This window comes from Mixophyes fleayi, chromosome 12, assembly GCF_038048845.1.
Source record: "Mixophyes fleayi isolate aMixFle1 chromosome 12, aMixFle1.hap1, whole genome shotgun sequence".
Taxonomy (NCBI): domain Eukaryota; kingdom Metazoa; phylum Chordata; class Amphibia; order Anura; family Limnodynastidae; genus Mixophyes; species Mixophyes fleayi.
In genome coordinates this window covers 8,714,716-8,738,459 of record NC_134413.1, presented here as the reverse complement: position 1 = coordinate 8,738,459, position 23,744 = coordinate 8,714,716, and the positions used below count along the sequence as shown (strand labels likewise).

The 23,744-nt window shown below is 41.1% G+C and overlaps 1 protein-coding gene across 13 annotated transcripts in view; it reads right to left on the bottom strand.

Moving 5' to 3' along the window:
* Nucleotides 1-808: 808 nt before the first annotated feature.
* The window catches only part of EVL (Enah/Vasp-like), a 111,610-nt gene continuing 88,674 nt past the window's right edge, over nucleotides 809-23,744 (bottom strand). For 6 of the 13 annotated variants that reach the window (XM_075192385.1, XM_075192391.1, XM_075192383.1 and 3 more), the window contains 11 exons: nucleotides 19,306-19,364; nucleotides 14,460-15,323; nucleotides 12,441-12,682; nucleotides 9,797-9,918; nucleotides 9,013-9,073; nucleotides 8,432-8,492; nucleotides 7,159-7,225; nucleotides 7,007-7,069; nucleotides 4,136-4,205; nucleotides 3,435-3,492; nucleotides 809-1,457 (listed from right to left, as the gene is read on the bottom strand). In XM_075192385.1, the coding sequence (XP_075048486.1) occupies nucleotides 1,420-1,457; nucleotides 3,435-3,492; nucleotides 4,136-4,205; nucleotides 7,007-7,069; nucleotides 7,159-7,225; nucleotides 8,432-8,492; nucleotides 9,013-9,073; nucleotides 9,797-9,918; nucleotides 12,441-12,682; nucleotides 14,460-15,323; nucleotides 19,306-19,364 (1,705 nt within the window). In that variant the 3' untranslated portion in view covers nucleotides 809-1,419. The remainder of the gene's footprint in view (nucleotides 1,458-3,434; nucleotides 3,493-4,135; nucleotides 4,206-7,006; nucleotides 7,070-7,158; nucleotides 7,226-8,431; nucleotides 8,493-9,012; nucleotides 9,074-9,796; nucleotides 9,919-12,440; nucleotides 12,683-14,459; nucleotides 15,324-19,305; nucleotides 19,365-23,744) is intronic. The other 7 variants (XM_075192382.1, XM_075192381.1, XM_075192388.1 and 4 more) reach the window with 7 other exon arrangements.

The following is a 23,744-nucleotide window of genomic DNA, read 5'->3' as shown; positions in this document are numbered from 1 at the left end:
ATTTAAAATGGCGACCACCATATGAGAAGTTTTTAAAGCGGAAATGCCGGCTGTCATATAAGGTTAGTGTAACTGTTAAGGTTAGGGTTCGACAGCCGGAATTGGTGCTTTAAAAACTTCTCATACGGCGGTTGCCATTTTCAATGACGTCAAAACCCATGTCCATTTACTGCTCAGCCTTATACGTGAAAGGTCCTCAGTTCTAGCAACACTAAATTCAGCAGGAGTTTCTCATGTAATTTTCACTCTTGGACAGAAATTGGTCCATGATCAAGAAAAAAGGAGTTAGACCCATGCTTGATAGGGCGTGAGAACTTTTTTATGTCCTTGGTTATTGTTCTGGAAGATGGGATAACTTGTGATCATGGACGTTGGCTTGCACGCAGGATTAGATTTAAGACTCCTCCCAAATAGTCACTACGGCAGCTGTAAAACTGACCAAACATGGTGCAATCCCACTTCTCACACCAAGAGCCAAGTGACAGGATCACGCTGCGGTTTGGCCAGACAAGTTGGGTGACCAAAATTGACCTGATCCAGCCATCCAACACTCAGGATTGGTCACTTCCAGCATCCATGGGGTACGTTTTTTTGATCCTCTCTCCATTTATAGAAATACCCAATAATGAGCTACCCAGCCATTTATGCCGATAGGAGGATTATTGGGCACTGTATTAATTTTGGGGCCTGAATGATATACCGTTGCCTGCATATGTCCAGCATTAATGATCAGCCCAGGAAACCGATCCTGATATTTTCGTTAATAGTTTCTTTACTCTTTGAAGAAACACAACACACACACCCCCCGTTTGGACAATAAACAGTTTATTACCAATATGAATACAGATACTGTGGTGCACTGATGTACCGCTTTGATATTGTGATGAAGTGGAAACTATTATAATCATTTTGTCACCGTACAATTTTTTTTTTCTTTTTTGTAACGTGTGTCTGGTTCCCTCGTGATTTCTGCAAGAAAATTCCGTTGGCAAAAAAAGGAGTTCCTACTACAGCAGGCTACCAGTTATATTACTCTGAAGTCATCCTAAGAAAGCAAATGGCTCACATGTCTTGTTTTTTTTTTTTTTTTAAACTACTACTAAATGAAAAATAATACATTTAAATAAGCAAATATATCATACAAAAAAAAAAAAGGCTGAGAAATCTCGGTGTGCAATGTCAGATGAAGTCTAAAAAAAACTGAAAAGAATAATCCAGAAATGTAAAATGTTTTGAATTATTTTCTTTCATGGTAAGACTGAAAGCAAATCCAAGGCTCCAAGCTTCAAAGTGTGTTTGCTAAGGAAAGGGGGTCAGATTAGGTGCTGTCCTTAAGTCAGTGACCGATTCCAACACTCAACGCGTCAGTTCTGCTTGGATTCTGTTGTACATTCCCGAACCGGACTGTTCGCACCACCATTATGTTGTACTAATTCTGCTCAGCTCCTGCCTGATGGCTGAAAGCAAACAAAAGAAATGTACGTTAGTCAACAACTCCTAAAACGCCCACACAAATTCTATTGTCTGGGTGCTTGCTCAGGCGGATGGGCCGGAATCTGTTACTTGTCCCCCCAGGGCTTTCTAGAGGTGCTGCAAGTAAGTAGTTCAAACCCGCGGCTCTGAATGAGCCCCACTTGTGTAAGATGGTTCATGGCTGTACTGATAGAGTCAACTCTTATTCAGCATATTGTTATCAAAGCTGGATTGTAAAAGGATGTTATGCAGCACTGTAGGAACAAGGAATAGAGTACATGTTTTTCCATGTGCATGACTTTGAGAAGTGGGAACACACTGTAATGTCTACTCTCACATTAGACACTCCACTTAATTAATTTTCCCTGTGGGTTCCTGTAGACCAGTGTTTCTCAACGCCAGTCCTCAGGACCCCCGAGCAGTACATGTTTTCCACATCTCCTTGCTGGAGCACAGGTGTATTCATTACTGACTGACACAGTGTAGCAGGTGGTATAATTATATCACTGGTCACCTGGCAATCCTGCACTGTTAGTGGGTCCTGAGGACTGGAGAAACACTGCTGTAGACGATGGCCAAACTGTGACACTCCAGGTGTTGTGAAACTACCATTCCCAGCATGCCCTGACAGCTATCTGCTGGCAAAGCATCCTGGGGCTTGTAGTTTTACAACACCTAGAGATCCACAGGTCGTTGTAGAGTCATACACATCTTTAAATATAAGCAATATACCCTCCGGCTCCCTCTTCTTGGTCAGTAAAGCAAACTCTCTCTAGTTTCTTTTCCAGATTTCTCTGACTTGAGCCCCCATCCTGCTCCTAGCTTGCACTAGTGCCTAATGCCTAGGCCTCAGTTCTGCACGCCAATAAAATGGAGATTATCGCATTCCACAACAGCAGTCATTTCTCTTGCACCAATGCATGTAATATTCCATCTATCTAAGTGAACAGTTTGCAAATGCTACCCCTGCTGCACCATGGGTTACCCTAGCAAATAGTAACGAAAGCATAATTGTAAATATATGCATATAATACACGTCAGTGGACAATGCCATTAAGGGTTCTGTAAAGCCTATTCCTTTTTTTTTTTTTTTTTAAAGTATATTTTATTGACAATTTTACAGTTTTTCAACAGCATACAGGTTAGACTGTAAAACAAAGAGTTTGTTAATAAAAGCAAACTAACAAGAAGCCTATTCCTTTTTTAATAATTATTTTAGCTGTCAAATTATACAGGATTCCTATCCAGCTTTTGTACATGGAATAAAATGACCTCTGAAGCTTCCTGGGACCTTCCGCTGACAGAGGATGCCCCGAAACGCTGTCACTTTCTCTACACGCCTCAAGGGGTTGGGGAGGACACAACATCTCCGCTCGGGGTGAGGCGTGCTGAGGAACTAAGGCCAAGGTCACTGGATCAACTCCGCTGCCATTGTATGAAAGGAGCGCAGAGGCTGCGATATCGCTTTTATTATTAGAAGAAAATGGGTGGGGGGTGTTTATAATTTTCGCTAATGCAGCATAACATTATTGCAAACAAAACACGTGTAAAAATGTGCGTCTCTCTCTCTTGCAATATGTATCTTCAGTGTATCTATTTCTCTGATTGCGTTGTGTCTGTTTTTGCGCATCACTTACAGTATATAACTGTATAAATGCACTTGACCTGTGTCATTGTGCTTTTCTATGGTCACAGAACACTAAAGTGATGTACAATATTCATAGTTAATTACAGTAGGGGGTTATTATTGTAAATATAGTTGTTAAATGTATTCAAGACGGGAATAATCTGCGGATTGCACTGTAAGGACTTGTACGGTGTTAGAAATGTGAAAGTAGCCGTCTATTCCTTAAAGGAGTGTTGTTAGAAGTGGAAAATATTTGGGAGGGGGGCTTGTACGTCCACAATCCATATTACAGTGTGTGTGAGAAAAAGTGCATGTGAACAGATTGACAACTTACCATCAATAATCTCTTCTTTCACTTTATGTAACTCTCTAACAACTTCCTCTAGTATTTCCTAAAGAAGAAACAAAGATGTAAGGGACAAATATGAACGTGCAGCACAAAAACTGGCTGCTCTGAAGCAGGAATAGAATAATATACTTGTCCACCGCTATAATACTAAACGCGCAACAAATTGCCCAATGGGTTTTCCACTGAACTGCCGGAGCTCTTGCGTAATTGCACATTGGATGTAAATGTTACTCTGCACTTAGAACCCATCTGCGTCTGACCAGTATTAGTTACTGCCTAGCACAGTATCTACAACAAAATGAACCAATTTATAATTCATCTTCAGGGACTTTTATAATAAATGGTGCAAAGGTTAAAATCTGATTGGTTGCTACGGCCAACAGACCCCTCTTTTTGATCCCACATTTATGAATGTCCCCGATTCTTTTAAATACCTCTTCAGAACAATCACTCTGTCGCCACGGAAACAGCTTCGCTCTAACATCTGCAGGACCACCCGCACTCCCACATATATTAATACATGCAACGGTTACTTTAAATCACTTTCTTATATAGCAATATAACACCAATGACAAATCCAAACTTGCTGCAATATTGCAATCACCTTTTTCACGAAATAACGATGACTGTAGTTTTTTTTTGTTATCCCCCCACCAAAAAAAACAGGAGACTATGGCGCAACTCACTTGTTTCATTCGGTCGAAATCTAAGGCGTCCGTAGATACGTCGTTGCTGCTGTTTACGGGCTTCATCCTGCTTGAAATGTAACAAGGTTAAGAATAAACGTGACAATTTCCGTGGGAAAATAACAGAAGTCTATAGACCAAAGGTGCAAGAACACTTGTTTTATACGCTGAGAGTAGAGACATATAAATTTGTCCCAGTTGGACAGTCAACGTTCCTCAAACATTCCCCTAAATCTTTTGCTGTAATAATTTCGTAGCATATTTATTTCCTATGGGCTCTGGGATCTGCAGATCACTGGCCAGTTTCTACAAGATTTATGTTAGTTTATTTCACAGAATATACCTAGAAGTTATTCTTAATTGTTCCTGAACATCGGCTTAATCCTGCTACTTGCAGCGTTGATCCAGACAACTTCATTTGTGATGAGGCAGCTCACGTACTCTGTCATGAACAGGATGATTACTTTGTAATGAAGTCACCCTACATTATATATTAAGCTAGAGAACTATTGCCATCCCTGCCACATCGTCGAGGCAGTATAAAGATCTACGCAGGCTGAAGGTATCTCTGATGAAGATATTAGATTGCTCCTGCAGAAATACATTAGGCCGGTAAACACAGTACTTCTAAATCCAGAAAACAAAGAGAGAAACGTCAACTTTGCGTCTCTCGTGCTCAATAAAGTAAAAAAATGTATTTGTTAAAAAAACAAAAATCAAAAAAAAATATCCTCCATAATGTTACATTACACATATGTGATATCACAGTGATGGGCAACCTGGTACACTTAAGGGGGCCACGCGGTGAGCTCCTCTAACCGTCAAAAGGGCCACAAGCTACCCTTAATCTCAGCAATAAGATAAAACAATACATTTAATGAAATCAATAGTCACCTATCTGTAATAACACCAGCAGCATTTTATACAAGTGTAGCAAGGTATAACAAACAAATCTGACTATAAAGCAGGATGGTGCTGGGGGCCACAGATGGAGGCTCGGAGGGCCACTTGTTGCCCATTACTGGACTATAGTCTATTCCAGTGTTTCTCAAACCCAGTCCTCCGTGCCCCCTAACAGTGCAGGTTTTCCAGGTGACCAGTGATATAATTATACCACCTGTGGATCTCTTACATAGTATCAGTCAGTAATGATTACACCTGTGCTCCAGCAGGGAAATCTGGAAAACCTGCACTGGTAGGGGACTCTGAGGACTGGGTTTGGCAAACCCTACTCTATACAAATACAAGCAATTTGTGTTTTACAGATTGTGCCTTTAGCACAAGCTTGGAAAAAAATCCCCTATGTTGCCTTTACCTTCCTATATATATTGATTTCAACAAGGCCACGCTTTTCTGAAACCTCCCAATAGTTTTGTGTTGTCTGATAAATAAAAATTTCTTCCCAGTGAACTTGACCCATATTAAATACATGGTAAAGGGTCTCGTCACACACCCTCCTGTGGTCAGGGGTTTAATGTAATTTATTCTGCTTAATAAATATTCTCTCTTACACAAAAATACACAGCTTCAATGATGAATAAACCCTAAATATGAGCTACCTTAAGCCGCTAACAATAACCGTCATAAATAGACAAGTGAGATTTTCAAGAGCTGTTCAGAAGTGAATATATGTGAGATAAAGCTTTGGTCTTGAGGGAGGCAGTTATACATCGACCACATTACATCAACAGCCCTATTGAAGGACACGGACTGACATACAGCGATAATAGCGCAATGTGGTCGGTTCTGACCCTGACTAAACACAATGCCGGATAATGACTACGTCTGATGTAAAGATAACCTCCGTAACAGAAGTTACCACATTAAAAGGTCGCGCTGTGCTACGATCGCTCTGCACGGGTGCTAAAACGGCTGCATCTCGCCCCAATTTATGGAACCTACATCAATGTGGTGCAACAAGATCAACGTGAATGTAGCCAGATTATAACGGAGGACAAAGAGCATCCAATATCGTAACTTCTCTCACACCCTAGGAACTATACATTTGTGGGTGTAACAAGATGAGTTCATATTAGAACCCTGAGGTCCAAAATATAGCTTGATATTGGCCTAGACAAATAATGGGAACATGGGACAGAACTTACACCACTCAGTGTAAATATAATTTTTTAAGAACTGGGACTGTGTGAAACTGATCAATGTTTTCTAGGCAATCAATGACCATAATCTAAATGCGGGCGTAAGAAGACTCTGCTAGATCTTTCTACACCCAAGAACCAATCCGGGGTCTGTTGTGCGACTTCATACAAGCAAACTGGACTTCCACATAACAGAAGACAACATGCGAGCCATACTACGGTCTGAAAACAAGACCCACTAGCGGTGTATATATTAAGCATCCGAAAAAAGCTTTAAAAGACTCTGCAACTGCGTCTGACTACATTTAACCGGATAATTCTGTAGTACGCAGCACAGACAATAATACAAAGCTGCTACATCTTCCATGTTTTTATAAGATGCCCATGAAGTCCTTTGCACAATATATGATCACCGTACACAATGATAAAACACGGACATGCTGTAAAGTCTACCCGATGCCTACTGTCAGCGGTTGTGTGGAGGGCAGCCGTATTCATGAGCATGCAGCCTATCCGTTCAGTAGGAACTAGCGACATCTCTAACACACGTTACTTGTGAACGGACAGGCTTAATATTGGTTGAGCTAAAAAGACGGCGGCCTCCACTTCGTGTAGGTGATGGGTACACTTTGAAAAAAAATACAATGACGACAAAACAACAACAACAGCTACAATAATAATAATAATAATGTGCAGCACGAAACACGGAAAGACGGAAACTATGGACGGAACAAGCTGAAACAGTCACAGAGCTGCGGTTTTGGTTTGGTACCTAGAGGGTGGCTGAGATTGAATGGGGCTCTTAGCCTCTGGACTCTTCACCACGGGTGGGGTTCTATGGCAATGGAATGAGATAGCACATGAATTTAGCGCACTACCAGATTCTTTTCATGCATTAACAGTTCAGCTGCCGCTGCCACTTACCTGGAGAGTAACGAGGACACGGGCTTTTCCACTGAATTACTTCTCTCCCACGGTTTTTTGCCCAAGTCTGCAATAATATCACAAGCTAGAATTATTAGGATACCGGATCCGACAAAACGCCAGAATAATGGCCCTAAAGGGCTGGAAGATTCTTTTGATTCCCTAACGCTTGTATACGGCAACATATCTGTCCATTGGATACAGATCTGTTGTAGTATCGGAGGGTAACACAATATTATTATTATCTTTCATTTATATGGAACCACAAAGGGTTCGCAGTGCCGTACATAGTACATAGGAGACAACGGAACACAGCATACAAGGTACAAAAACAAAACTAAGTGCAATTGAAGTGACAACCCGGCTGAGGGCAGGTAGAGAGGTTCATACTAAAGAACACTTGGGAGCCAGAAAGGGGAAGGAAGAGAAGTGGGGAGTGGACTAGAGCCAGTAATGGAGAGGAAGGGAGAGGAGGAAATTGCGGCAAGAGCCCAGAGTCGAGGTTGAGGAATGACGCTGGGGTGTTGGGAGCAACAGGAGGAGGAGGACACAAGGAATAGAGGGACCTGTTTGCTGGAACTTCCAATCTAGGGGTCAATAAATAGATCAGTCTAGACCAGTGGTTCTCAAACTGTGCGCCGTGGCTCCCTGGGGTCTCACAGGGGTGCCGCAGCCAGGGCCAGTGTTGAGCAAGGCGGGGGACTACTTGGTAATTATTTTGGCTTAGGGTTGCCTTGAAAAAATTATAGAGACCCAAAGGGTGCCTCGAACTGAGAAAGTTTGGGATCCACTGGTCTAGACAGAAGAAATGGCGGTAATGATGCCCGGCAGGCTGAATCAGACAGCCGAGATCGGGTGGTCAGGACGAGTTGGTGTATGGGCAGATTCACTAAAACTTTATGTCATAAAAGATCTAAACATTTGGCTTCTCCTAGTGGCTGAGTGTGTGCCCGGTGCAGGTATGTTTGGCCTCACTGATACATGTTCGAAGACAGGAGAGAAACCGTGAGCCAGTGTTCTGACAACAGCCTGTTTCTGGTCTTGGTTGTGACCGTTTTTCAGGGCCGTCTTGGACCAAAGAACCCACCTACACTCAGGGTCCCCTCTACATCAAGGACATGGTCCACCTAGGATAAGTTTTATATGGTGACCGCGTCACACCCCAACTAACAGGATAGCATTGGGTCTCCTTTGTGGAACAATCAGCCCCAATCACCTCCCTCCCTATATATATATATATTAGGATTGATCTATACATTGCCGATAATATTACCTGCAGAGTTCTGAGGCGTGGGACCCCGAGTGTTGGGAGAAGATGAGAGACTGGAGTCGTCCTAAACATACAAGAACAGAGTGATATATAGTATAATAAAATTGAAATAATAATGTTTCCAATACACAAGACTTAGAAACACACATAACAATCAGGGAAATTCTGCCTGCACATTTTTTAAACTAAAACCAAGGTATATTCTTATATTCCCACCAAATACATTATTAGGGGGCGGAATACAACTACAGCTACTCTCTATATGAAAAGAAATTCATGCATAAAAATTGCTGCAGTCGAGTGAAAAATTAGGCGCATTGCTGCTGCTGGCCCATATTCTGCAAGGAAAGGCCCCTGATCCGCCACGACCCTCCCAGCAGAAGGAGCAAAATATTTCAACCCCCTGCGGTCTCCACAATCACATACTCTTATCTGTAAAAACGGATATAATCCGCAGCATACGCATATTAAGTAATGAAGTAACCGGGCTCTCTAATATACCGGAGTTCCTTATTTAGGCATTTTCATCACGTGTGTAATATAATAATATATTGCAGACAACAGATTAATCTACAACTACTCACATTTTGGCATTCCTCCTCTTTTTTGTCCCCAGGTTTCTCGGTTTGTGAAGCCGCTTTTCTTCTGCAACAAAGACAATCTGATTGTGGGAATTGCAAATCAATGATCACCTATTTTTCTGGAGAGCACACACATACCGATGCCATTGCTGTACTGACAAATCTGTGGCCTATTTGGCCATATCCAGTCAGATTCTTGAATTTTCACAATAAAATTTAAACATGTTTTGATTGAACATATCTGATGATTTGCAGAACATACACACATATGTGGCAGTTTTGGCGCAGTTTTATAAAAAAACCAAAATTAATATAACATGCGTAGGCTTTGACTTACAATGTAGGCTCCAGGCCACGGCTTCGGAAACTACTAAATAAAATGTTATCAGGTAAAAGGGTGAAAGGGTGAATAGTGGGACAGTATTTATGGCACGACAAAACAGATTCATCTTTGGACCAGGGGCCAGCCTATCTGAGGAGTCTTTGTCATCGTTGGACCAGGAGCCAGCCTATCTGAGGAGGCTTTGTCATCGTTGGACCAGGAGCCAGCCTATCTGAGGAGGCTTTGTCATCGTTGGACCAGGAGCCAGCCTATCTGAGGAGTCTTTGTCATCGTTGGACCAGGAGCCAGCTTATCTGAGGAGTCTTTGTCATCATTGGACCAGGGGCAGCCTATCTGAGGAAGCTTTGTGCTCCATGTGGCTTCTTAAGACAATCCAATCCTGATCTCCAGTATGGACAGCAAAATATTACTATGATTAATACAATGACTTCTTGTGAAACAAACCTTTTTGCCAGAAGTTTATTCATTTCCTCCATTAATCCTCCTCCACCTCCACCACTGCTTGTTCGATTGGCATCAGTTTTAGAAGTTCCGCACGGACTACAACTTCCCGAAACATCTTCTGGCTTTAAAGATAATGAAAGATTAGTCAGTTGTTGCCCTTACAGCTAAAACAAATGAGTGTTTCAGACAGACTAATCTAGTGTCGAGGGCGTGAGCTGTCCCCACCAAAACCATTCCTAGGTATTTTGGAAAAATAGCAAACTGCACCCATCTATTTTTCCCTCACAAATAAAATATATTTTGCTATATGTTTGCTGGGTAGTATTGATGAGTCTAACAAGACCTTTAAAAGCCAGCAGAGAAGTGTAGACATGATGCCGTAGTTATCCTGTTATGGTTCTGAAGAAGGAAGTGTCTAGATATGCTGGATCAATGTGCAAAGCCTTGTTGAACCTAAAATATCATTAAGTGTTGGGGACAAAGCAAAATAATGGTGCAAATTTGCTCCTGGACAAACCATGTTGCAATGTAAGGGGTGGAAATTAATTTATTATTTTTTTGTGCATGCAGGGAAATTCTGACTTTTATTTCTATACTATACTATACTTTAGAGTTGAGCCAGGAGACACCTCTCCCAACTCTAAATCTGTCTGCACATTTTAAATTTGTCCCCCCTGCAGTGCAAATCTGTTCATTCTTTCATTTCTTCCTGACTCAAATGAGTTCACAGGTTAACTTGGAATGAACCAATGTTTTGCAGTTGTATACCATTGTGTTACGAGCAATTCACTTGTCGCTAAGTCCCAAGCCACTCAGAAGATTTTACTGCACCCCAGTAGCTGTGTTGAGAGTTGTAGTGTTATTTGTTTACTGTATTGTGCTGGTATTCCATGTACTTTCTTGTCATCATCAATAAATATTGTTTTTATATTCTGTCCCTTTAAATATACGGAACTTAGAGTTATAGCAAATATATGTTATGTTAAGTTTATCTCTCTTTGGTATTGAGTTGAACTCGCTGTCAGTGCAGAGAAAGGAAATGGTCTTTTTACCAATATTTTATCCACACAGAACTGATCAAAAAAAAACAAAAAAACTCTCTCTTTATTTTTATGGTTAACTATAAATATACATTTTCATGATAATGTTTTTTTAAATCTCTGTTTTCTCATTTTTGTTTATTGTAGTTTTATTGTGATTTTGTTTATTTAGTTGCAATTGAATAAAATATTGTAGCAAGAAAATAGCAAATAAACTAATAGTCAACAACAATAATAGTGTAATACTAAAAGTCGAGGAGCAGTGAAAAGAGACATAGCCTTTCGATTTCTTTTCATCCACACAATTGTCGAAAATTGTTGTACATTTTAAATAGGTGTGGGATTGAGGGAAAGGGAGATGATTCAGGGGCACACTGACGAATAAATGTGGGGATGGCGGAGGGTAGACGGAGGTGAAACTTGAAGTATGGAGTGCTTTAGTCTTGAGCTGGGGTAGGGCCGGTGCTTCTTTAATTAGTGATTAGAATTATAGCTGCATTGCTTATGTGGGTGATGAGTCTGTCTCCGTGTTTGGTAAGTGAGGACATTGGTTTGTTGAAGAGTAGTACAGCAGGGTCAGTGGGTGGATGGAAATCCGTCATCTGATAAATTCAATGCAGGGGCAAACGCAGGATTTGTAGAGGGGGGTTTCCACACCATGCCGCTAGTGGGCGTGACCAGCATGCATGGGGGCGTAACTATAATATTAGACAGTGCTTGGCTGCTCTCCAACTCTTCCTATGCCCATAATATACATGGGCAATGCTGCGTGCACTACTGTTAGGTGCACACAGCTCTCCCTTTTCAAGCAGAGACCTGTGAAGCGGGATCAGGGTCCAGCCACCTCAATTATACAGTGCCCCAGGCTTGGAGGGGGGTTTCCAGGCACTAGGAACCCCCCTCCCCCCCCTCGGTTTACCTATGCACTATATGACTGTCCCCCAAAATTGGGCAATAAGAAGGCATTCCCACCACAATTTCGAACAAACAAAATGCCATCTGTGTATATATATATATTGTATGTGTTTTCATTCAATGTCACATTGATTGAGGATTTAGCTATGCTGCGTTGGATGTGGTACCCGTCTTTCAGCTACAGAGCGGTGTTCAACAATATTCTCTCTAAGAAAAATCCACAATCCTCATACCTCCAAATGCAATGACTGTTTAATACTATATATTGCTTAAGTGTTATATGTACTAAAGGCCCATCCAGATACTCAAAGCAGAATACAACAGAAGTAAACTACAATGAAATATGGGGTCCTTATGCCACGCTCTGTGTACTATACACGCAGACACATAAATGTGACAAAAAGATGTAGTCATAAGCACGCGGTAGAAGATTGGTCAATTGAAAAAACTCCCAAAAATCTGTAGAGTTTGATCTAGAATATTGGAATCGAACTCTAGTGGAAGTCCGAGCAACGCGGTTTAGATGTTTAAAAATTTTATACTTTCCTGAAATGTAAATAATAATTCTACAGCCGCCTAAAGCCATAAAGCAATTACACATTCTCGAATGCTCAAAAGGACAAAGCATCAGAACAACTGTAAGTCATTTAATGAAGTCAAGAGCTATAGAACGGAATTCCGAGGCTCACCCGTTGTACTTTTCTTAGTTTGGCACCGGCCAGCGCCGCGGCCAGCCCGGATGCTGGGTTATCTTCATAAACCACCCCTTGGCTTCCCCCGGCTGGCAGAGGCGGGGCAGGTGGCGGTGTAGCTGCTGATGGCGGTGGGGGACCAGGTGGTGGCGGCGGTGGGGGTCCGCTGGTTGGAGCAGGTACTAACCCGATTGAAGAAATCGTACCAGTAGAAGGGTGGCCCGGTGGAAGCATGGGACCTTAAATAGAAGAAGACGAATTCTATTAGACCACAGCAAAACATCCGCTTATCCGCCACACTATACAATATTAAGGCGCAGTACGCCGTACAACACACAAAAATTTAATACGCTCTGGGATAACTTAAGCTTTCTCTCTTATATGATAACAACGATGATAATATGTTCCTAATGTTATTGGTTGTGTAGACAGGTATGTGTTCTGCAAAAGGCTGGATAATACAATGTTCTTTATAAATCAATGCAAATTGTTACATGATATTCAGATGGTTACATTTAAAAGTAGGGATTTGGGACTAACGCTATTTTGCTGACATTCTAGGGAAAGGTCACTTCCGTGCCTGGTCTTCTTTTGCCAAGTACATGCTATTTAAAGTCTGCGTGTCTTTAGGGAGAGACAGAAAGTGCGCTGAGTGCGCCGATCACCGCTCTTTCCCTCCGTCACCAGATTCCTGGTCTATGTCGCTAGTCTCAAGAGAGTGGACACAAAGCAGGAAGCATTAGATGACTGTTTAGCATGTTAGACAGGCTGATTAGCATATTAACCATCGGAGCCAATGTAGCACAAGGTGAACAGTGGGTAGAGTTGTTGTTTTTTTCCTACAGGTTTTGAATAGCGTGTAATTAACAAAAGAGGGCACATCACAGAGCTGACAGGTCCCTTTTAAATGTTCCCAGTATATTAAAAAGTTTTGCAAATCACAGTGTTTATTTTTAAGTCACAGCTTTTCAAATCTCAATGTTTCATCTGAAGGTTTTCCTTAACAACATAAGGGGAACTTTAATTTATTGTTTTGCACGTGCCCCCTTGAATTTATTGAAATATTTAATTGAATTATTAAAGCTATGCTGTTGTCCATGCACTGGATACAGTTGTAACTAAGGACAAGTAAAAATTAAATGTCTACATGAGATAAAGTCTGAAGAAAGTTCTAAAAATAAAGCAATGTTTGAATATGGCTAAAAGCTCCAGGAGGGCACATACTAAGCAATGACGGTGGATTAACCTGTTGACTATGCTACTGTAAACTCTCCATCTCCTAATAAACCAGTGGTCCTGGACACCAGGTTATCCAACAGGCACGAGTAAAAATAAATTTGCATGTCTCTACCCATAATTCCTATGGTAAGGTCTGACCTTTGAATTCTTGGCTTTAAGGGATAATGCTGAGTGGTACGAAATACCTGTGAGCATGTAAACACCTTGAGATACATAAAGCTTATAGCGTTATTTAAAGTGGAGGACTCTTGTGTTCCTCTGGCCAATCTAACTATAACCCTAATAGGGAGTACTGAAAGTTTACAATACAGTGTTTTACTAATGTCTAAATATTTACCTTGGAATTTGAACTATTTAATAATTAGCTATTCCTATTTGTAATAACGTCCAATACTAAACAAAACTACTTCCAAGTGTGTGATTGATATGTTCCTATTCTATTTAAAGGGGAACTCTAACTTCACAAAACGTCTTCCAGGCAGATTGGTTTATTTTTATTACTTTTAAATGCACCAACATATCCGCCGTACAACTGTATCCAGCGCACAGACCTACGTTTCTCTAGCATATCAAAGGGCAACGAAAAAAAAAAAACCTAAGCTCCCCGAAAGTTCAAATTGGCCGCAGAGTTCCCCTTTAATTGTGAAATCCTAGGAAGAGAGTAAGACAATATTGTATCTCAAGAATCTGGGATATTTGTTAATCTTTCTACTCTGTAGCCCAAGATATGTGATATTTACTGTTCAAGGATTCACACGTTGATAGACACGTACTTACTTAACTGGGGAATGGCGGATGATGTCATATAATGTGTGGTCCTCTTGGACAAAGTCAGCTCAGATACAGCAGCGTAAGGGGGAGGCAATGAAACAAAGTGTGATGTGGACTGGTACGATGGTTGGGGAGCATGAGAGGAAGCATGGAAAGGTTGAGCAGAAGCATGGGTGAGGGTCCCAGCAGGGTTGGCTATCACTGGCACCTGAGGGAGGGGTACAGTTTCTAAGCATGAGAGGAAGGAACGATCGACTGTTTTAACTTGGGTTCTCTGGGAACTTAATGGAATCTGCGAGGTTAGCGGATCATCTGCTTGGTCATCTGGGCCTATCTGAGGTACGTTTGGGTTTTGGCCTCCTCTGAGCCTTACACTCTGGCCAGGAATCACAGGAAGCATTACTGGAATAAATGTTTGTGGAGAGACGCTCTGGAGAAGCACGGGTGAAGCCACAGTAGGAGACGAGGACCGGGAGGAGTAGGACACAGAGGGATGCTTTACAGACTGATGAGCGGTTAATGGAGAATGGGGACCAGGAGGAGGCGGTGGGGATAAGGAGATCTGCTTGACGCTTCGGGATAGAGTCCCATTGCTTGGCCATATTGGAGAAAAGGCAGAACCTTGGGATGCGGAAGGCTCAAATCCAGATAGACTGTGCGGCAGCTCTGGGGCTTCGCTGGTTCTTTTAGAGGACTTTTGGTTGGATTTATGACTAGGTTCGGGGACAGGAGATGCTGAAGAGATAACTTTTGCATAGGATGGTGGTGGGATAGCCCCAGCAGAAGGAGTAGCGTTGTAGTTACTGTAGTCAGGAGGAGGAGACTGGCAGTGGGAAGGGGAGGAAGACACGTTTATCTGAAGGGTAGAAACTAAAAGAAGAAAAAATGAAAAGAAACAAAATGGGCATTTATCAAGGGTGGCAAATAAGGCAGAGTGGTTAGGAAAGCTGGGACTGAGAGACAGATGGAAACAGAAATAAAAGATGGCGGCATGCACAGATTGTCACGGTCACAAATCAGATATAGAACTGCGTGTGTCTACTTTGTTTCAAAACCATTACAGAGTGTTCCAGAGATGCACTAAACGGTTACAATATCACACACTGAAAACACGTTCATTTACGTATACGGAACCTCATTTTGCATCGCAGTCTTTAAAGGGTCTCTAAAAGACCAACGTGAGCTGGTGTCTGGTTCATAACTCTCACAGTCCTGTTTTAACCTCTTCATGACCAGTGTTGGGCTTTCTGTTGCGTTGTCTACGTGTGCAAATAACTTTTGCACACTTTTAATTCTAACTGAGCAAATTTTATATTGTGTTTTTTTTTATAAGTGATATTGATTTTATTTAGTAGTGTGTAGGATTAATATCTGGGCATTAGATAAGGAAAAGCTGACATAATGACCAAACATTAAACTTGTCCTAAATTTCCAACAGATACAGTTGCACAAGTATTAACATTGTGGGACGGGTTCAGAGAGGAACATAAGCGTAACTTGACTTTGAAAAAGTAGCACCAAAGTGTATGTACGCCCTATTCGGAGCAGCAGATGCATCCGCTGGAGAACAGACAAGCCCCTCAGACACCTACGTCCAACTTGCAAACATCTACATAAACCTGTTATTTTCTATGTTACGAATGCAATTGCTATGAAGCAACATTTAAACTTGAATAACCTAATACAGCAGGAGCAACTTCCAAGAGGAGTACAAAAAAAAAATATATATATATTTATCACTGTTACAACACGCTCTGCAAATTCTAATCTATGGCCGAACAACTACTAAAATCTACTAGTACTACTAAGCATCTGCAATTGTGAGCTGAGCCAATATTCCGAAGAATGCAGCCTATATTCTAAGGACCAGTAAAGGACAACTGACAACTAGTCCTTTCACGTATGTCCCTTGTTAAATAAAATCACAGCTTTTGGTCATATTCCGATAGCACCAACCGGGCCCAGAAACCACCGGACGTTATCCGTTGGGATGACCCGTTGAATTTGGTCAACAAATGTTGTGTGGCCAAATTGAGTATTGATCACTGAGCGGTCAACAAGGTATAACTTTTGCATATTATGTATATTCATATATGTCATTAGTAGCAGGACCAGTGTGTCAAGACCCATACCCACATTCTTTAATCTACTTTACACTTCATTTAGACAAAAGAAGCGCTAATGTCTAAGTTTAAATGCTAGAATTACAATATATATATATATATATCTCTATCATGTAATGTCCACATTACTCGATAATCCTATTTGAAGCAACAACGCCGATTTATTTTCCCAGACCGGTTCCCAATTCAATAAATTAAATGCTTCTAATTTATAGGCTTGACCATGGGCTAAGTCGACCTTTACTGAAAATATTGCTTTATCCATACGGCTTCTTTCTGTGAAATTCAGCCATGTCTTTGTATCATACAAGATAGTTGTTTCTGTTTGTTACCATGGGATACGATACATCGATACAATTGTATCCGCTGCAGAGAACACAGAGAATTCTGCTTCGTCTCTCAAGGGCAGCATTTTTGGGGGCTGACACAAATCTGATAGGGCAAATCCCTGCGTTTGGTTGAATTGGGTGCTCTGGGGCCCAAATACAATGGTGAGTCTTTGTAGGAGTGGCCCAAGGCTCACTCAGTCTGTTGAATGGGGGGCTTCCACAGAGTCTGGCTAGACTAGGGGACTATATCGTTGTCACAAACCTTAGGGGGGCCGGTTGTCTTTGGCCCAGAACCCAAGTGCTGGCCCCCGATTAAACTCATATTATCTTTGCAACATATAAACAATTAATCACATCTTGGGATAACACTCTGTGTTTTTGTGTTACAGGTGGTCTGTACAGTTTGTTCGGCCGGCCTATTCTTAGAATGAAGGTCTCAATGTTTCATTTTAAGTTGCTGTCTGTGAACGTACGAGCTCAGTGCAGCTTTCGTGAAAAACAACACCGGTGTTAAACAATAGCTATGGAAAGGAAACGGCACAGCCCTGACATAAAATAACAACGCAGCGTCTTACTTCCAGCCAGCGGCGGACAGAAAAACAATATAGAGAGGGGTAGAATAATAATATAAAAACTTATTACATATTACGCTTTTTTATACTGCAAAATGCAACAGATCGGGGGGTACAGGCATGTAAAGTACTAAAATAAAGCAGAAGGCAATAAAAATAATTTCCGATGTTATTTCATTAAGACCTCTGGGATTAGAGTTAGTCTATAGCTAATCAACAGTGTGAAATCAATTATCTAGAAGAGCAAGTATAGCCAGTATTTGACATTAATATATATCAAACGTGGATTGTTTTTTTAAACAACCACCTTGACTTTTATAACAGCCAGTGCTGGTGAGGTTCCAGCTTCGCTCACCTGCGCCGTGGTTGGTTAACAGACCATTCTCCAGGCATCGACACCCTAAAGAACTTAATACAGCGAGCAGTGCAATCAGAAAGCTGATTGGACGAGTGGCAGTGCTGTCCAATCAGAGTTCTTAGAACATGGCAGAATGGAAGCAGGTGTTCCTGTACATCTATAATAAGACTTGCAGTAGAGATTATAATATTGGTGTTTGAGGATAGTCGGCCGCATTCAAACCTCAGTAGGTCTCCAGTGTAAAGAGGTCTGCACGGCTCATCTCGTTCTCAATACACTTCCACTGCTCACTCTATACATTCAATTTTCTCCAAGGAATCTATCCCTGGAGACCTGACCAAACAGCCGAGGCACGGGCGAGTGCAGCCAGATCTTCACAGTAACGCTAGTCGGTGGGCTCTTTTATTTTTATTTTTTGAAAATGTGGACATATAAGTAGAGTTCTCTCCATTAAGGTCTGTTTCACCCCTCTGCAGCAGGTGTCTTCGCTACGAACAGGGTGCTTCTCTAACTCAGCAGGCAGAGAGTGACTGACAGCTAGCCAGACTTGCTCTACAGAAATAAACAGTGTGGATTGGCGGGTTCATACACAGGGGGCAGGGCCAGCCGTGTCACAGCAGCTCAAAAGACTGTAGTCCCAGCATTTTGAGCTGCAGGGGATATGTCAGGTTTACACCGAACAATATGTTGTAATTCTACAATTACTATCTGAAAAATTCAGCATTGTGGTTTACTGATTATTTGCAATCAATCTAGCTAGAATATCACTGAATAAATTAGGATATTAAAGCACTCTCTATTAATGTACTAATTTAAGATGTTAATTTTTTTAAAGTATATATATATATATATATATATATATAAAGATTATATATGGAAACATTAAATAATAATTTGTGGATAATAATTTTTCAATAATTATGTTTAAAAACATCCTTTATATAAAGGAATAACATGCACTTAGTGTAGACAGTCACAGGCTATTGTAGCTACACCCATGTTGTATAATTGAGTTCTACTGATCATTATGTAACAACACTTACGGTAATTTGTGCAAACACTTTGTAAAAATTGCTGCAAGCATAGCTACAGAACATATGTCGGAACAACTGAATCTCTGCAATTTGGTCCTGGGCAATCAAATTGCAATGTATTTGGGCCTCAGAACAGCAACGTGTAACTTTGTATAATTAACCGTTACGTACTGTTTTTCCACTTGTGTTGCATGAACTTCTCTTTCCATGATGGGATAAACATAACAAGCACCATAATTATGTGTATGGGGAATCGTTTTTTCAAAATCACTTTAGCTATAGATACACAATTAAACCAGAATTAAACAATATTGTAGAAAACTAAACTTAACAACACTATCATACCTATTAGTTTAGTCAGTGGCCCTTTAGATGCACAAAACACCAGCACAAACATATACACACAAAGATCAGCGACTGAAACGATCACACTTGCCTGTAGTCGACGTCCTTCGTTCCAGAGTCTCTTGGCGCTGTTGCTGCTCCATAATTTGCCTAAATAAGCAGATTATAATGATAAATCGTATACTGCATATAGCAAGCTGACAATAACATCACTACGCAAACCAATGTCCTTGTTACTGAACAGAAAGCCTGTAAACCTGCTGATACAGTAAAAATACTCTCAGTAACCGGCCAGTGGATACATTTGTTGAATTATAATACTTTGTGCAGTGTTACACTTCTACCACTAGATGTCCCTCTTCTACTTTCACAGTCTGCTGCTCACATTCACAATGATAATATATCTTACAGGTAAGAGGAGGAGGATTTAGATAATAGCAGCGGGTAATGTAATAAAAAATAATTTGTTGTAGTGAACTTAATTAGGAGGACTGTCTCCCTGGAATTGGTTGTGCCTGGAAAGAAAAATGTGCTTTGTAATTGTATTGAACAATTCCTTCCGTTTCCTCTACTGCATCGGTAGCTATATCTCTGTGTGAATATATTATGCTCCTCTAGACAAACGGATCGGTTTATCCTGCATCGGGCTAACGAGAACATATATGTAATCGGTATCTACTGGGTGTAACCAATGTTTTATTAATTTACGGAATAATATAACAATACAGTACAAGTTGCTTATAATAGATAGAAGGTACAGGAGGGAAACATTCTACAAAGGAAGAGAAGTATTAGAACACGAGGACATGCACTGACACTGGGGGGAAGAGAAGTATTAGAACACGAGGACATGCACTGACACTGGGGGGAAGAGAAGTATTAGAACACGAGGACATGTACTGACACTGGGGGGAAGAGAAGTATTAGAACACGAGGACATGTACTGACACTGGGGGGAAGAGAAGTATTAGAACACAAGGACATGTACTGACACTGGGGGGAAGAGAAGTACTAGAACACGAGGACATGTACTGACACTGGGGGGAAGAGAAGTATTAGAACACGAGGACATGCACTGACACTGGGGGAAGAGAAGTATTAGAACACGAGGACATGTACTGACACTGGGGGGAAGAGAAGTATTAGAACACGAGGACATGCACTGACACTGGGGGAAGAGAAGTATTAGAACACGAGGACATGCACTGACACTGGGGGGAAGAGAAGTATTAGAACACGAGGACATGTACTGACACTGGGGGGAAGAGAAGTATTAGAACACGAGGACATGTACTGACACTGGGGGGAAGAGAAGTATTAGAACACGAGGACATGCACTGACACTGGGGGAAGAGAAGTATTAGAACACGAGGACATGTACTGACACTGGGGGGAAGAGAAGTATTAGAACACGAGGACATGTACTGACACTGGGGGGAAAAGAAGTATTAGAACACGAGGACATGCACTGACACTGGGGGGGAAGTAGGTTCAGAGGAAAAACTACTACACAGAAAGGGTAGTGGATAAGTGGAATAGCCTCCCCTCAGAGGTGGTAGAGGATAATACAGTAGAGCAGTTTAAACATGCTTGGTATAGACATAAAGATATCCTTATAAAGAAATGAGGATAAGATATGGTTTGAGGTTACCATAGGTTAAAAAATGGGCAGACTAGATGGGCCAAGTGGCTCTTATCTGCCGTCAAATTCTCGATGACATGACTTAGACATGTTCCATAATATGTAAGCGTGCTATATGAATATTTTAATTTGCACAAGTGCCTCTATATTTCCACTCTGCGCATACAACATTCTTACCCAGTCTCCCAGAAAGTCTGGGAGACTCTTGAATTTCGGGTAGCTCTCCTGTAATCCCAGGAAGTCCATCCTTTTACGCATTCCTGACCACTTCCTAGTGATGTGGACAGGACGGGGGCCTCGATGACGCTATTCGTGGCATGGCGCTGCAGGGGGCAAAGTCAAAATGACGAGATTCACAGCACCCCCTACCCCCCCCCCCCCCCCCAACTTAAAACTTGGAGGGAAGACTTCTAAAGTTGGCAAGTACGACATGCATTGAAAGGCGCTCTGCTATTTCACTATACGTCCGCGCAGATGACTTGTTTTGAAATATTAGCTCTGAGGCTGAAATGCACAAGTCTGCTAAAGTGATTACATTTTTTACCCCCTTCGTTAATTTTAACTTTTTTTTTCCTACAGTTCTGCTAACTGGACCCTCATCATCTACAGATTATCTTACTCGTGACAGTAAAGAGACAATGGGATTGTTTTTTATTGCAAATGCCACAATTTCCCATTTGTGTTTTCAGATTTTTCTTTAATATAGGTTATATTTGCATTGATTTTCAAAGTACATTAGCCCACTTCCTGTGTAAATCGCGACTAGACAGAACTAAAGGGCATCAGGTAGTGCCAGATGGCCACCACCATGGTGGATATTTTGCATGGTTTAAAAGGCTCAACAGTAACCCACAGAGATGCCTCCATCAATGTGCAGTCTCCCAACCCTGGCAAACAGAAAATATACTACAGTCCTGGTGATAACTGATCGCAGTTCCAACAGACCGCTGGAACATCCAGCAATTTCCTGGAGTGTCAGTCAGACCGTTGGATTACACCACCGCTGGTGTGTACAGCTGATCCCGATTACTGCAGCATTATAAACCTGAAATGAAGCGCAAGCAAATTCTGCCCAAATGATCGCCTGAGAGAGAGGCGCCACTGTACTGTAGATATCTGGCATTCTGCATGGTGCGCCCTAATCGAATGTCCTGGCGATATAATATTTGCTCAATCTCCAATCCGTTTAATTGTGCAGAGCAATATGAAAATAGGTGCATGATATAAAAAAAACAGAAAGTAGCACATTTGTGTCGTGCACCTGCATGTTCTGTGCTTTATAAAGGACACCCAGAATGTTTAAAGGAAGAGAGACTGCAAAATTAAACTGCAGTATTTATGCTTGATGTGAAACACTTACATGTATGTATACTGACATCTACATGGTACATATATATATATATATATATATATATATAACAATACAGGGACAGATTTGAGGATATAAATCTGACAAAGGAAAAAAACTTTCTTTTGAGAAGAAGAAGACTTAATGGTGGACATTTGTTCACAGGAAAAATGTGCAGTTACCCCTCACCCAATCAGAATCTTGCTTTTATTATATGCAATGACAGATTGGTTACTGTGGCTAGTAATGTGGTTTCCTTTCACCAGTAAGATTAAATACCGTCACGTCCTTTATTCAAAAGTAACTGCTTGTCACATGGACGCACAAAAGTTCTCTGGGGTCACTGTACTACTTGTTCTGCCAAGATATAATTATATATTATATGGAGCATGGTGTCTTGTTTTGTTTTGTTTTTTTAAATCTACTTGTTAACTTAAAGATATATATATATCAACCTTCAAACAACTTTAATTTACTGATGCGCATGAAACTTTTACTAAACACATAGATATATCTTTCTTTCTTCCTCTTGTCATTTTCACCAATGACTTTATACCATCTAGCCTAGATGGTATAAAGTCATTGGTGAAAATGACAAGAGGAAGAAAGATGATCTAGGTACAGTTATTTAGTGCATTTGCCCTTGAAGACCACACAGATCTGCTCTGTAGATATGACTGTGCACAGATCAGAGACTTATCCAAGGGCAGCAAAATAAAACCTCTGATTTGTAGATATAAAGCACTTGGTCAAACCCTAGGAGAAAGCTAGGAAGATAAGGAAAATATATATATTGCAGGAGGCTATGTCATGGGCAGCATGTTGGCTCAGTGGTTAGCACTTCTGCCTCACAGCACTGGGGTCATGAGTTTGATTCCAGACCATGATCTTATCTGTGAGGAGTTTGTATGTTCTCCCCGTGTTTGCGTGGGTTTCCTCCGGGTGCTCCGATTTCCTCCCACACTCCAAAAACATACTGGTAGGTTAATTGGCTGATAACAAATTGACCTTAGTCTCTGTCTGTCTGTGTGTGTATGTGTGTGTGTGTTAGGGGATTTAGACTGTAAGCTCCAATGGGGCAGGGACTGATGTGAGTGAGTTCTCTGTACAGCGCTGCGGAATCAGTGGCGCTATATAAATAGCTGCTGATGAGGATGATGATAATAATCAATAAATAATAGTTGTCTGGGGTTGAAAAAGTGGAGATGTTGCCTATAGCAACCAATCAGATTCTAGCTGTCATTTTGTAGATTGTACTAAATAAATGATAACAAGGGGCCTGATTCATTAAGGATCTTAACTTGAGAAACTTCTTATTTCAGTCTCCTGGACAAAACCATGTTACAATGCAAGGGGTGCAAACTAGTATTTTGTTTTGCACATATTTGTGTACTACATGAAAAAACAGTCAGTATTTATCTTATTTACTGTATATAATGAAACTTCTTTATGGTAACTGGGGCCTGGGCAGTTTCGGAAGGTTTTTTATTGCACCAAGTATAAAATGAGGCAGTGAAAAGTGCTATTATAATTCACACAC